This window comes from Parus major, chromosome 4, assembly GCF_001522545.3.
Source record: "Parus major isolate Abel chromosome 4, Parus_major1.1, whole genome shotgun sequence".
NCBI classification, from domain to species: Eukaryota; Metazoa; Chordata; class Aves; order Passeriformes; family Paridae; genus Parus; species Parus major.
Window position 1 is genome coordinate 2,788,293 of NC_031771.1, and position 15,855 is coordinate 2,804,147.

The 15,855-nt window shown below is 42.1% G+C and overlaps 1 protein-coding gene across 5 annotated transcripts in view; it reads right to left on the reverse strand.

Annotated features, from left to right (window-relative positions):
- The window catches only part of ANK2 (ankyrin 2), a 180,308-nt gene that overhangs the window by 111,047 nt on the left and 53,406 nt on the right, over nt 1-15,855 (reverse strand). For all 5 annotated transcript variants that reach the window (XM_033513406.1, XM_033513410.1, XM_033513408.1 and 2 more), the window contains exon 2: nt 2,156-2,257. In XM_033513406.1, coding sequence (XP_033369297.1) covers nt 2,156-2,257 — 102 coding nt within the window. The remainder of the gene's footprint in view (nt 1-2,155; nt 2,258-15,855) is intronic.

Genomic DNA, 15,855 nt, shown 5'->3' on the forward strand with positions numbered 1-15,855 from the left:
ACTACTCTCTGTGTTCAGTATACCCAGAAACATTAAGCTCCATCGTATTTTGGCAACAGTTACATTGGGGAAATACTTTGATTATCTATAAAGACATATCACTCTGAAAACTCAGGATCTGAGAAAAAAAACAGTGAAGCTGAAGAAAGAATCTCCTGGTGTTCTCTCCATTCTGGAAAGCTTATATTTAACATTATGTATGGTTTTCTCAGAAGAGATCTAATCTAAAAATAGCATTTCACTGAGCAAAAATACCCTGCACATATAAGGCTTCATTTTTAAAAGATCACTGAGAGATCTCACGCTTAAAAATAAAACACACCCCTGCATTTTGCACAGACTGTGTCTGCTTCTCCCCTTAGACAGCTGGAACACAATGACATGGCCAGCCCTGTCAAACCCCAAGGAGAAGACAAAAGAGGAGGAATAACTTGAAGGCTGCAGTAGCAGCTGCCATGACTTACTCAGTATTCCCTGACCTCTAGCAGAGGGAGTCTGCTCCCACTCCCAACAAAGTTTACACTACACCAGCGATGCTTAATCAGTGGAGGCATTGAGGGTCTTAGTTACCTCTGCAAGCAATTTTATACAGCACCAGAACTGGAGTCTGGCAGAAACTGAAGTGCTTGGTTGTGTTCAGTGGATGGTGAAAGCTCTGATCTCACCTACACAGTGCAAGAGGAGCTTTGTCACCAGCTGCAGGTGGGAAGCACTTTCCACAAGGAATAAATCTGCAGCAACCTTTGTCATATTCCCCCCATAGCCGGCAAGAGAATATGAACAGCGGGAGAAAACCTTGCAATGTTCCAAAGTAATTATCATATTAACTCTGCTCCTTCCTGGGGGTGAATGTCTTTGTTAATATTGGTGTTTATAAAAAAGCTGTAAAACTTCTTGGATCTATTGGAACAGAAGAGCTCGAGTCTAGCTTTACTCTCTCCTAACTGGGCAACTTGGAGTTTGCCAGGTCATGTCCCATGTAACTCGGAAGTTTTTCCTTAATAGCAAGTCTTTCAAAGGAAACCTTCCCCTAGACAGTAAGACAAGGACATTTCTGTATGTTTTCAATAAGCACAACATGAAAATCCCCAGCTCTTATCCTCCTCATCATTAAATTCCTTGGCACAGCCAGCAGATCTGCTCTCACTCCTGTGCCCCAGCTTCCATTTGACACATGGCTGCTTTAGTCATCTGCAGGGAAGGTGATGGAGCCAAATATTTGAGATTATTTCATTCCTTACTCTCCCATTTACTCTTTTTTTCCCCCAAAAGAAATAGTGGTCACAATCCTGGAGTTTTACTTCCAAATGACATAGCCATTGTCCAGTTAGTGGTCACTCTGATCAAATCTGACAAAGGGTTAGGGGAAAGCTGGACACCATAAAGCCTGAGCTGTCAAATTCCCCACCAAAGAAACTGCAGTGGTTTCACTAGAAATCCAAGACACTTCTCAGAAGTGATGCAGACACTTATTTGCATATATATTTTAAATCACAGTTAAGAGTCTTATTAAACTTGATGGTTCTAGTCACTTAAATAAACGTTGCAAATGAAGGTCCCTAAGCTATGAAGCCGAAATAATTGGATTTATGTGACAGACCTAGAAAAGAGCCAAGCCAAAACACTGTATCACATTACAGTAACATCAATGGTGAAACTTCAACAGCATGTTTTTACAGGAGTAATAACTTCCCTGAAAGGGAAGATGGAATATGTTAAGTGCAACACTTAAGTACTTTTTATGTTATGTTGTAGACATTATTGACCAGTGATAAAAACACGTTTAGTTTTGTGAAACAAGGTGAAAAGCCCATGGCTACCCCTTTAGCTGTCTGAGAGTAATCAGAACTGCACTGCCAGTGCAGGTGAGTGCCAAGATTTTAATCTGCTGGGATATGAGTTATCTGGGCAGCTACAACAACACCCACTCAAGTGCTAAGCTACTCCCTGACATCTCACAAAAATAACAAGGGAACCCTGAGATTCCCACACCTGAGCTCTCCGGGGATCAGGTGCTTCACGTGGGATGGCTAAAGAAAATCCACAGGCTGAGCTCATCACATTCAGCAGGGTAAAGAGATAAATCACACTTCTACAGTGCCCAGGTTTCTTGCAATTCACTCTTGCAAAAACTTGTGTCCCTCAAACCTCTTACCTGATTACAGGTGTTAATGTCTATTCCACTTTTCAGGTATTCCACTACTTTGTCCAAATTGCCAGCTCTGGCAGCTCGGAGAAAGCTTGCATTGCTGTCAGACTGTAAAAAGAGAAGAAAAAAAAAATTCTCCAATTATCCCCTAGTTACACCAGGGCAGAACTTAATCAGTGGTGAAAGGTTTCTTCATTTTATGCTGCAGGAGAAAAAAAACCTGTGAAACAACTGAGTTTGAAATATATCTGCATTAATTAGCATATTTAAATTAGGCAATAGTGGCACAAAAGAACCGCAGACCTGTCAGAGTGAGCAAAATAGAGCAATAATTGCTGACATTCAAAATTTAGCAAGAACTAAAAAAAAAAAAAAAAGACATAAATCATAGTAACTGATACTGTCAACAAGCGAAAAATGAATTTATCAACTTGCTAACTATAGTTTCCTGGGGAATTATATCTAAGTACATATACTCTTTATATATAATTTTATGTATGATTTATATATGTTGTTTATAGATGTGTATAGATGTTATTTACAGATCTAGAGCTATTATTTTTAGATAGATATGCTCCCAGTGGGCAGCACTGCACATGTAGCTAACCTTAGAACAAAGCAGATAAAGTACTCAAGGCTGAATATCTAAATCCAGGATCACGTTGTAAACATTCCCATCCCTAAACTGCCTGCACTCACATGTTAAAAAAGGGTTTAAAAGTCCTATAAAAATATGTTTTCATTTTTCAGCCAGGTTTGTGGCGTGTACCATTAAGCAATGGAGCTTGGAACGCCTCAGCCCTCTCGCCTTTGTCTGTGACACAGAACAACAGGAGCTGCTTGAAACCAGCCCAGGTTTGGATGTTCCCACACATGGGCAAACTGGCTACTGAGGCACCTGAGAGCAGGACACTAACCCAAGCCGTGCTACAGGAGCAATGAGTACCCTGAGTAAGCCCTTGGGAAGGTGACCAGGGCCAGCAGCAATTGTCCCAGTTCAATAATCCCAGTGGGAGTGAGTGCAAGGAGCAGGTAGATGAGCAGGAGAGCCTGTTTGTGGGGGTGGGAGCCCAGAGGTCGAGGATGGTCCATGCTCCGGACTGGGTGGGACTCACCTTTCCACAGGAACGCCTCCGGCTGAGCGTGTTCTCAACTAATCCCACCTCCCTGTCACAAACCTCGGGCAGAACCACACTTTCACATCATGAGAATATCCTAAAAGCCTCCCACTTCCAGCCACTTACTTCAGTTGCCCAATCCATTCCAAAGCATTTATTTCCGTCACCCTGCCTATCACGCTGCACTAACTCGCTTCGCAATCCTCGATTCCAACCTATTTTAATCTGCAACAGATGGATGTCATCAAAATGAGCCTCCTTACAACTGTGCTACATGCCAAGACAAAAATATTCTCTTTTCAATTCCTTTCAGAAAACTCCAGCACATTTTCCACATCTTTTACTGTTGGGAAAACAGACCGTTTTCCTAAACATGCAGCAGGGGGAAAGGGAAGGTAACGCAGGAATTTTCAGGGACAGAACTTTTGGATAGCTGCAGGCCTCAGTCAGAGGAGCATTTGGATGAGATTTGATGGCAGTGCAGGTTTTGACAGGAACCTGAAAGTTCCCTTTGAAGACTAAAGGGTAACTGTTGTCACTGCACCCTTTCCTGAGATGATGATGCACTCATAAGGACACCAAATTCTGCTGAAATGTTTAAATACCCTTGAAAAAAATCAAGTGTCTTGGTAAAAACATTAACCAAAAGCAAATATCTGAGTGCATGAGGGGTAAACCTGGACACTCTGGTTGGAAAAAGCATCTTTGCCCTCAATAATACACACATTTTACCTTCTTTCCCCCCATTTTTTTCATGCTTGACTACTACAACAATAATTTACCGTATCAAAACTACAACCATCAGCTTGATACTTTTAAAAGGTCAAGAAAGAATAATGCAACAATTTATTCATTTAACACCTGCAAATTTGGGTTCTTAGATTTTAATCAATCATTGCTTGTTTTTCTTTCACAAAGACAAACATAAGAAGCTGAAAATGCTGACATCTCCAATATTGCTGGAAGCTCAGATTGTAGCTAAGCCCACACAACTACATGCCATTTGTTTCTGGCTAAGAAGATACAAGCAGTGCTTTCCAAGTAGATCCTCATTTCCTTGATTCATAATTTGATTATTATCTCATAATCAAATTACTGCAGTGTAGATCACTTCAAGTCACTTCAAAACACTTTCCATACAATGCAATGTTGGTCATAATGCAGAATATTAACTTCTTGCCTACATAAAGAGTAATTCAGCAACCCATATGCTTCATATATAAATTCCCATACAAATACCAGAGACTGGTTCCACAAAACATTTGAAATATTCAGCACCATGTTACAAGGCTTAGAAAACTTAGAAGTTGGGAGTACTCAGGTCTATTTTCTTTCACAGTTGGCCAAATCTAATTTTTCAGTAGGTTGTCACTAGTTTGTCCTTCATCCCATTCTTTGAATGTTTTTTTAAAAGCATTTTTGTCAGCACCACTGTCTCAGACACTTATTCACTTTAGCACAATTCAAATTCAAATGCATTTTGACAAAATCCCCTCAGTAAACAACAGCAGCAGTTTCCTGTAGTTGTGCCATGTCAGAAGACAACAAATTTGGATCTGCTGCCTTTTCCAATGGATTCTGTCATCTCCTGAAATACTTTGTTATACAGCCTGCCACAGTCTTCAGAGCTCCTCTGAGCCCCTCAAGGTCCCTCAGAAACTCTCACAGGCCCTCAGAAGCCTTCAGGGCCCTTTAGAGCCCCTCTAAGTCCCTCAAAACCCCTCACAGTCTATCACAGACCTTTAGAGCCCCTCAGAACCCCTCATGGCACCTTCATTGACCTTTTAGAACCTCTCACAGCCCCTCACGGCCCTTTAGAGCCACTCAGAGCCCCTTAGAGCCCCTCAAAACCCTTCACAGCCCCTCAAAGACTCATACAGCCCCTCAGAGTCCCTTCCTCATGGTCTCTTATAGCCCTTTTGAGCCCCTCAGAGCCCATCACAGTCAACCATGACCCTTTAAAACCCCTCACAGCCCTTTTGAGCCATTCACAGCCCTTTTGAGCCCCTCAGAACCCCTCTTGGCACCTTCATAGCCCTTTTAGAGCCTCTCACAGCCCCTCAGAGCCCCTCACAGTCAATCATGGCCCTTTAAAACCCCTCACAGCCCCTCAGAGTCCCTCACAGCCCTCAGAACCCCTCATAGCACCTTCATAGCCCCTTTAGAGCCTCTCATGGCCCTTTAGAGCCCCTCACAGTCAATCACGGCCCTTTAGAGCCCCTCAAAACCCCTCATAGGCTCTTACAGCCCCTCAGAGTCCCTCCCTCATAGTCCTTCATAAGACTTTTGAACCCCTCACAGCCTTTTAGAGCCCCTCACAGCCCCTAAAACCCTTCACAGCCCCTCAGAGTTCCTCCCTCACAGTCCCTCATAGCCCTTAAGAGCCCCTCAGAACCCCTCACGGCACCTTCATAGCCCTTTTAGAGCCTCTCACAGCCCCTCATTGCCTTTTGAAGCCCCTCACAGCCCCTCAGAGACCCTCCCTCACTGTCCCTTACAGCCCTTTTGAGCCCCTCAGAGGCTGTCAAAGCCCTTTTGAGCCCCTCAGAACCTCTCATGGCACCTCCATAGCACTTTTAAAGCCTCTCACAGCCCCTCACAGCTCTTTAGAGCCCCTCAGAGCCCCTCAAAACCCCTCACAGGCTCTTACAGCCCCTCAGAGTCCCTCATAGCCCTTTTGAGCCCCACAGAGCCCTTTAGAGCCACTCACAATCAACCATGGCCCTTTAGAGCCCCTCACAGCCCCTCAAAACCCCTCAGAGTCCCTCCCTCACTGTCCCTTACATCCCTTTTGAGCCCCTCAGAACCTCTCATGGCACGTTCATAGCCCTAAAAGGGCTCACAGCCCCTCATGGCCCTTTAGAGCCCCTCAGAGCCCCTCAAAACCCCTCACAGGCTCTTACAGCCCCTCAGAGTCCCTCATAGCCCTTTTGAGCCCCACAGAGCCCTTTAGAGCCCCTCACAGTCAACCATGGCCCTTTAGAGCCCCTCAGAGCCCCTCAAAACCCCTCAGAGTCCCTCCCTCACTGTTCCTCACAGCCCTTTTGAGCCCTCAGAGGCTGTCAAAGCCCTTTTGAGCCCCTCAGAACCTCTCATGGCACCTCCATAGCACTTTCAGAGCCTCTCACAGCTCCTCATGGCCCCTCACAGCTCTTTAGAGCCCCTCAAAAATCCCTCACGGCCCCTCACAACTCCCTCAGTGAGAGAAACCACCATATTGGTCTTTATAGTTTGGTGACTGGTGAACACAAAGTGTCAGCAAACTGTCATTTGAAGGCACTTCCTTCACAAGAAAGAAGACAAAAACACAAACCCAGAGTCCCGTGCGCCATATGGTATTTATCACATCTCCTCTTCCTAAGCACACACCCCTGAGGGGCTTTCTTAGGAGTTTCACACAAGTAAGCAGATCGTGCTTGAAAGCAAACACTCTGCCAGTGAGGAAAGGAAAGGTTTAAAGGAGAAGAGCTCACCTTAAGCAGCGCTGTGTGAGCCCTGTAATTTGGGAAGCCCCAAAGCCGATGTGTTAACATGCAAAGTCTCAGCTGGCAGCTCTGCTCAGGCAGAATTAAGGCTGATGTTGTGTACATGCAGGCACTAAGGTCACACAATCAAATCAATACATGATAAACATAAGAATATGGTACGAGGGATTAGAAAATATTGAGCTGGTATTTCATAGTATGGGATGAATTCACCATCTGTGGATATAAACAGCTTTTTCTAATGCATTGCTCTCAATACATATACAGTGACAAAGCACTGCAAGTCCTCACTAACTTCTTTCTTTTTTTAAAAAAATATGTTTGCAATGCTATTCTAGTACATTATATAGATACAAAGGTAAATTTACATTAGATAACAGAAGACATTTTTCCCTGTGAGCATGGTGAGGCCCTGAGGTTGCCCAGAGAAGCTGTGGCTGCCCCATCCCTGGAAATGAGCAAGGCCAGGTTGGACAGGGCTTGGAGCAACCTTGGGCTATTCAAGGTGCCCCTGCCTGTGGCAGGGGGTGGAACTGGGTGACACTGAAGTTTCATTCCTAAACCTATGACTTCTGAGGAATATTTGGTGCTGTTGGACCTTGTAAAGATCTCCTGTCTTTTAACTTTTCTTATGAACTTTTCATTGAGGATAGGTAATTCCAGCTATAAATAAGACTACTAGGAATAAATAAACTACAGTGTGAAAAACATCAATATAAGATTAAGTACACTTACAGCACGAATACAAACATTACTTTATAACTATCTAGCTGTCAAATACTGCGTGAGGAAATACAAGAAATGATCAAGTGACTATATGAATGTATGACTGTGGATTCTCCCTCTTTCTTGTTAATTACATTGCTGCAATTTAACCTGAATTTGAAACATCTCAGTAAATAAATCATATATGGAAATTAGTACTTTAATCAAATAGTCAGACCTTCCCTTCTGGTTCCTCTGTCCCCACTCCAGCTTCCCCTCCTGTTCCATGATGTACCACATCACTTACTGCACACTGCACACGCCTGTTTCTCGAGGACATTTTAGAGAGAAGTGCAAAAATAAATCCTGAAATCAAATGCTGCACCAAACCCATAAAAACTTCTCCAGTTATTCAAATTTGCTGGTGAAAACCAGCTTCATGCATAAGAAGGAAAGATTAGGGGAGTAGAAGGCTTCAGTTTTCAAAGGATAGCTTTCATCATAATATTATCTAAAAAATCCAAATATTTGTTTTAAATTGTGTCTGTAGAAAAACTATTCCTGCAGGTTGGATTTGGGTTTTCTCCTCCTCCAAGTAATGAATGACCCTAGTCTGTCCAAAATCAGAAATATCCCTGAGAGAACCCAGTCCAGCACTATAGGCCCCTGTACATTTCTAAGCTACTAAATACAGTTTTTTAATGGAATGCTGATACAAAGAGATTTCAAAACTCAAGCCTAATATCCAAACACTATGTTTACACCTCAATTTAACTTATTTGGTTTGTTTGCTTTTTACAATGTGTATCTGAGTTGTAATAACCCTTTCAGACTTACTTTTCAAGCACAAACTTGGGGATGTACTGCTTCGATGTAAAACCTATATAGCTGTAACTTTTGAAGATATTTTCCGTGATCAGGACATGAGAAAAACCTGCTTTACATAAATCAAAAAACTCAAATTGTTGTGTGTTTAAAAACCTTTGAATTTCAAATGAATCCTGTGTTATCACTTCAGGTAAAGCCAGCATTAAGCCACAATTAATCAGCATGGCAGGAGTAGGTGACAGTGCTAACACCATTTGCAAACTCCAGAGTTGTGAGGCACTGCTTGTCCAACAGCTGTTTCTATAATTAGCAAAATGCTGATAGCTTCTGAACTCTTCTTCATTAAGGAGCTCCTAATTGCCTGGTGGCTCATCATGTTAATATATTCAGGGAATGCCTGCAGTTGAGAATCCAGCTCATGGCAGAAGGAAAGTTGCACCTTCTAAACTCAAATTTTCACGGCTTCTTGCTGTTATTCAGTACTTAAAGATGCAAAGGGAAAAAAATAACAGGCATGTGAACACATACCATTATTTTTTTTTTTTTATTCCCTACTTTCTAAAGTGTCAGTTTAAGCTCCTATCCTTGAGATAACCACTAAATTTTGTCCCAGTTGGCCTGGTTATGCTCTGTTTTCAGGAACCATCTGTTCCATCATTTAATTGGGTGCAACTCTACAAGTGGTACAGACCAGGTGTTACCATTACCCAACTCACTCGTCACAAAGGGATTTTTGCCCATTAAGAAATCTTCTTCCATACCAGCATTCAGATGTAAAAGATGGGAATTCAAATATAATGCTTTTCCTCATGGAATACTTTTTGTAAAACTTGCCAGCAAGTTTATCCAGCAAGTGGATCACAAGTTATCTACCGTACACTGAATTTTTTATTTTTTTTATTGAGCTGAAAGTGCTACTGCTCCCCAAAGGGCATCACTCTAGAAGATGGAGAAGTGACTGCAAAGAGGCAAAGGGGTTTTTTTATATTTTTTGCTTTTAATTCAACTCCCAGAGCAGAGTCTGAGCCTGCAGTTCTGGTATACAAGCTATAATGAGAGCTAAATATTCCCCTTGCCGTGGCACAGGCTCAGTAATCTAACACTGATAAATGACTTAAATGAGATAATAACAGCTATAATGGACACATATTTTCCCAGCTCTTAATGAAATAACATTCATCTTCTGAAAGAAAAGAAATACAACAGTACTTTGCTTTCAAAGCCACTTCCTTAACCCATAAAAATGTATGTTTCCATTCTATTCATTCAGTGGGAGCAATGAAGGAAGACAGATTAAATCACAGATCCTAAAGAAACTCCAGTATCTCAATTCCTGAATGAACAATGGGCCCAATTTTCTTATTTCAATATCAAAACGAGTTCTTATCACTCAGCTTTTCCCATTCAACCATGTACAGGCATTTCAGATCAGCTTCATCCTGCTGTGTACCTTTGGTTGTAAGGAATTTGTTCATGAATAGTTGAACTGAAAAGCCCACAAATCTAAAATAACAGCTTCCACTAAACAAACATCATGTTCTCATAACCTAGAGCAAGTTCTTATCCAGGAAAAAGACACAACTGACTTTACAATTAATTAGTATTTGTTTAGACAAAAAGAATCCCAAGATTTGTGAGATGTGAAAAGGAATCTTATCTTATCTCTGAATAATCTTTCAGAGGTAAGAGATTGCTAGCAAGTTACATATTCTCTGCCAAGATGGAGTTAATAGCATTTAGTAATTAATTCTTTTAAAATGTCAAAAGTCTGTCTCCCTAGCTTGATATTGATGGTTACAAATCAGAAAAATAAAACTATTATTTAAAGTATGTATTATGAGCCTGAATAATTCAAAGTGCTTCAAGTACTTAGGCCAATTAATCATAGAACATCATGAAGGCTATAGAAAAGCTGCCACCACTTTTTTCTGGCCCTGAGCTGGAGCTGTGGCTGGAGCTACCCTCACCAAGCTGTTGCAGATGTTGTGGATGTGTTGATATTTTCAGCAAAAACAGATCTTGGAATAACAAGATGGTGAAATAGGTATGAGAGGAAAGAAAGTTTTTGTGCTATAAACTGCATTATGACCAGGATTCAAACAATCACCGATTTCAAATCAAAACATTTTTCAACACAGAAAATTATTCCCTGACCCAGAAACCTGGGATGGCATTGACCAGATTCCTCTCAGTATGTTCTGTGCTCCTCAGAATGAATATTCCCTCATTAGCTCTGCTGAGGGATGTGTAGGAGCCCAAATCAAGCATTTCCAGAGCAGGTGGGAAGGGTAGTGTTGTTTGCATTTATTATACATCTTGGTAAAAGCTTTCTTGTGTCAGACAAAGAGGCTGCAAACCCAAAGGAGATACAGCGTGCAGTAAGATTCAAGATTTAGAGCGTCCTCAAGTAATGAATTTCATTGGTATGACTGGAGATGGCAAGAACTATGGCAAAAAAAGAAGCTCAGAAAATAAACTAGGTTAAGTGATTTATGATTTATGCACATTATAAATAAAAAATGTATCACAAGTCCAACATATTTTCATTAACTTCTGCTGATTTCAATATTCGCATAAAACAGTTCTGTGGTAGTTTCATTTCTTTTTATGAGACTGTCCTCAGAAAGCTGCATTTGAAATTTAAGAAGTTTTTTTTATAGCTGCTACATTACCCCAACAAACATGTTTTTGAGCAACATAAGGAGGAGCAAACTGCCCAGGTAACAGCCTTACCTGAACACCAGTTCCTGCTCCCAGATCACTCCATACAGACACAATTGAACAATTAGCAATGCTGATGGACAATTCTAATTTTTACTAGCGGAAAAGCCAGGCTCCAGCTATTCCATCTCTTGTTATTGACAGAAAAATTCTCAATTGTTCAAAGGGAATGACTTTTATTTTAGGCTGGTCATTACATTTCATCACCTTTGACTCTTTTGCCAGCTCTGTGAAATTCCAGACCTTGCAGGATACCATCCAGCCACATTTTTCTCTCTGCTGGAATGCACAAATGCCTGATTAGTTTGGCTTTGTTTTTAACCAGGAGAAGAATAAAGGAATATTTTGCAAACCGCTTGAAACCACGCTTGATTTTTATCACAACTTTAAGTCTAAATCTCAAACTAAACATATTTAATTTATTTGCTAAAGGGAGAGCTTAACCACTCACTTAACCTTGTTCCTGAATTTGGGCCAATACTGGCAAATACAGTAGCAGCAGAAGAGGAGAGAGAACAAATGTAAAATCACCCCTTCCTTAAGCCAAGAAGCAAATGCCTTCTATAAACCTTTTATGATCCTTAGCTGCCTCAGACATCTGTAGGAGTCCTCCCACTCGTTCATTAACTTGCCATACTGGCCTTGCTGCTGACTGTACTGTGTCAATGAAGGATTTGTGAGAACTGAGGCAAAACTGCATAGTTCTCCATGTAAAAGAAAGGAATAAAAGTCTTTTTCCCAGCTGCATGTCCCTTCCAAAGGCAGTACTTGAAATGATGCAAGTTATTTTGATCCATACTGATTTTGTAATATAAAGCAACATCAGCTATCAGGGTTCTAATATGGGACAGCACATCAGTGCTAGCTGAACTTCAGGCATGTGTAATCCCTGTCCTTCCCCTGGGCTATTCATCTTCTCCAAAACAAACTTTTTGGTATAAATCCCAGCTTGGAAACAATGTGTGGGTGTCTGAATTATCATCGGCAGGAGTCTAAACAAACAGATGCTCAAAAGTACCTGGGAAACATAATCTTTGTATTAAAAAAAGAATGAAGAGGAAAAAACCCCAAACCACTCTGAAACACAACAAACCAAACCCCAAAGGATTTGGCTTTCAAGAATTAAAGATCTTATAGTTTGATTAATCCTAAAAACTAGAAATATTTTTATTACTCTGAAAAGTAGAAATGTATAATCCTGTTGTTTAATGGGAACATTTCTTCTGCTGAAATTTGAGACAAAGAATCATTTAGTCATTTCCTGAAACATTCAAGATTTGGGATACATTTGGAAGAGCCACATGATTAATCTTGGTTCTCCTAGCTGACACACACATTTACTGAAGTCTCTTAAATACTGATATAGAACCAAGATTTCCTCTAGGGGAACTGATTAATATTAAAGGAAGGAAAAAATATTTAGGATCCTCTGGATATCATATATTGAGATGTTGAGGTACTGGTAACAACTGCAGAACTTGGCAGGCAACTAAAGTATTTCCATGGCAAGTTTCCATTACTGATGATGATCCTAAATAGAGGTAATAATGCTAGAACACCTCTAGAAAGAATTAGGATGCCATTCCAAACATTATCTAGCAGGATAACCAGGCTTAACAAAAATCCAGGCTGTAAGGGAAGTTTATGACAGACTGCTGACAGATAATTCTATCGCTCTCAATTTTTCATTCCCTACGGCCAAAGTGACATTTCCTAATAGAAGAAATGTGCTAACACCATCCATGATGAAGAGTCAAACTGCTTTACCCACCCAACACCATTAACCGATTGCACATTGATTCAAACGCACTGGTTCCATAAAAGAGAAAAAATTATTCCATGTTGCTTTCAGATGGGCTAAAATAGATGTAAACAAATGGTGTTAGCACAGTTTCTAATTCAGCAAGACTCATAGCAGAGATCTTACTTGTACAGAGAGGTAAAAGGAACACTCAAGAAGTAAATGAATGATCTTGTAATCCTGGGCCTAAGACCTTAAACAATTCAGCTTTGGCCAGCGGAGAGAGGAACCAGTTTCACCTAATTTCACCTGCAGAAAAGCAACAATGATGTAAAAGCGCACCTTGCCAAATCCATTTCCTTGAGCAGAGAGATAAAACTCTTGTGAATGCTGCAGTAGGACTCTGGGACAATCCTGTGCTGAAACTCAAGAGAGCAGTCTGAAATACCTGGTCCTCAAGCAGCAAATTGCATTTGATTCTTAGCTTAGAAAAGATGAGATTAGCAAAGCAATTTTGCCATCTGAGTTGGCTGAGTATCAGCTGATTGTTCTGAACCTTGTATCTGCCACAAGGCTCCTGGAGTCATCATGTTCAGCTTGATGTGGCAACTCTTTTTAATGAGCCAAGACAGAGAGCATGGCTACAGTTATACAAAGGCAGAGGAAATCTATAACAGCTAACAGGGTACTGTGCTGGATACCGTATTCCTGTACAGGGGGAAAAAAGAGATATACAATTTCTCCCTGCAGAACAAAGCTCGACTGACGTTTCTAATTTAGAGACACTTCTTTTTCTTTTAACTTTTTTTTGTATGGAATCATAAGAATGATGACAGACTGCAAACCTTCTCAGGGGAAATAGAGGAATTTTCCTTTGTAATCCCCCAAGCACTGTAAATCTGAATCAAGACAGACATTCTAAAGAAACTTGGCCAGTCCCTACCAGGGTCACATAAAGCCAAGATCTTATGATCGAACACATCAAAGACATTATCAAAGTGCCTGATCTCTGCCTGCTATGAAAAGCTGTGTAGGCTGAATTAAAAGTATCCAGAAAAATGAAAAGGAAAAGAAGCCTCAAAGATCACATGCTGCTCACTCCTGCCTCCTCTGAGGGCTGACCTTATGCTGAAGGGCAGCTCAGAGATGGGACGTGCCGGGAGAGCTGTTTCACTTTGCTTATTTGTGTCACAGGGCCTTCCATACCTTTGTTAACTGCTTCAGGGAGATCCTCTAATGCCCAGTGAAACCACCCTGGGCAGAGGAAGCAGGCCCATCCTCCCCCACAGCCCAAGGAATCCCACTGTCCCTCCTCCTGACTGTGTGTTTCCCATCACAAACACTAGAGATTGATTGTTAATTCAACCAAAAACTGCTTGGTAGAGAGAAAAAACTTGTCTGCATGCTCAAAGAAGTAGGTTACTTTCATGTTTTAGCTTGAAGAAAGGTGTATTTCAGAGGGTTTGGAGATAGATGATCTTTAAGGTCCCTTCCAACCCAAACCATTTTGTGACTCTACAAAGAACAGGTCCAGCTGTGTTGTCAGTGAAATACAACATAAAACCCATCAGAAAAATCCAGCCAAGTAAATGTGCTACCAGAAAGCCAAGAAAGCATCATAAGTGTTTTCTAGGACAATGCCAAACTCCTTGTGGGCTGCTGCTGGGAGTGCCTCGGGTCTCCTCTTCCCCATCAAGCACTGGGACTCAGCTCACCTATTCTCTACATCACTGCAGTAACTGAGGCATGTGCAAAGAATCAATTTTAGCAGACATCAATTGTAGAGAACATAAGGGTTGGATATACTGGCACTGAAGGTTTACTGATCTTCCTGTTCCGCCACAAGTTTTGACACAATATAGTTCCATTGCCAATTTTGAATGAAATAACCACTTAATGAATTTCTCAGAGAGAAGAGACACTTCATTTGCCATAGACACTATACAAGTATTCACATCTTATAGATTTTCTTCTGGTTTGCTGCACAAATGCTTCTATGTCTGCCATAAGTGTGACCCCCTTGCCTGTGCCTGGTCCCACTTGCTGTCACCCTCATCTGCATTAGGGTCTGTGTGGCTCTGTCTCAACTGCACACAGAAAACAATATCATGTATGGGGCAGGCAGCAGCTCAAAAGTAAACTACTGAGTTCCAGTTGGGAGAATGATCAACACAGGATCACTCCTAGCAGTTGTGCAAACCAGGATAACTGAATAACATCCATTCATTGCAGGGCTTGTTTCACCCACAGGGTTCTCTCTTCACATACCTCAACCTTCTGCTAGCTGGCAATTGCTTTGAAGCCACTGCATGGCTCAGCGACAGCTGCTTTTTAATTACAGGGCAGCAAAGCAAAGCCTCAGCATGGGCATGTTCAGCAGATCCCTCACTAGTGCAAGCCATCCACCAAGGTTCTGAGCAAAGAGATCCTCTGCAAGTGCAACATGCACAACCCTCACCTGAATTTTTCCCTGCGATTCCTGTTTTCTTCAGCCAAAACTTACCAGGGCTTCAGGCTCTTTGCTCTCTTCACTGTTGTATCCATAATAATCAGGAGTTTTATCCAAATCCTGTATGTTGCCTTGCGTCCTTAAGCCTTTCTGTGAATGACAAGCCTGGCAAATCGGCGCATTGCCCATATCAGTTCTCCGGCTCCCTTGCAGGGCCGGGGGTGCCCAGCGCTCCCGCAGGACAGGTGCCCGGCCGGGAGCAGGCTCCTGCCCGTGCTCCGCTCCCCGGCCACCGCTCCCGGGCTGCCTTCCCCGAGAACCCGAAACCCCGGCAACTGCGGGCAGCGCTGGGTGACCATTTCCAATTCAGGCGCTGCCCGGCTATTTTTACACCTACCAGGCCAGCTATGCATGTCAATGGCGTGGGGTGGGCCGGGGGACGGCTCTCCAGCACGGAGCCGGCCGGCCCAGCTCGCCAAGTTAAAGTCGCACCGGGCGGAATGCCCTACACACACGGGTTATTGAGTTACCCGCTTGCGTGCCTTTCAATGTTTTGATTTTTTTCCCTGCTCTGCTCGGTCTCGCTGTGCTTACATAAAGCAGCGAATTTCAGAGTGTTGCTAAATGCCTTCTGAGTTTTTAACTCAAAAATGTGATTT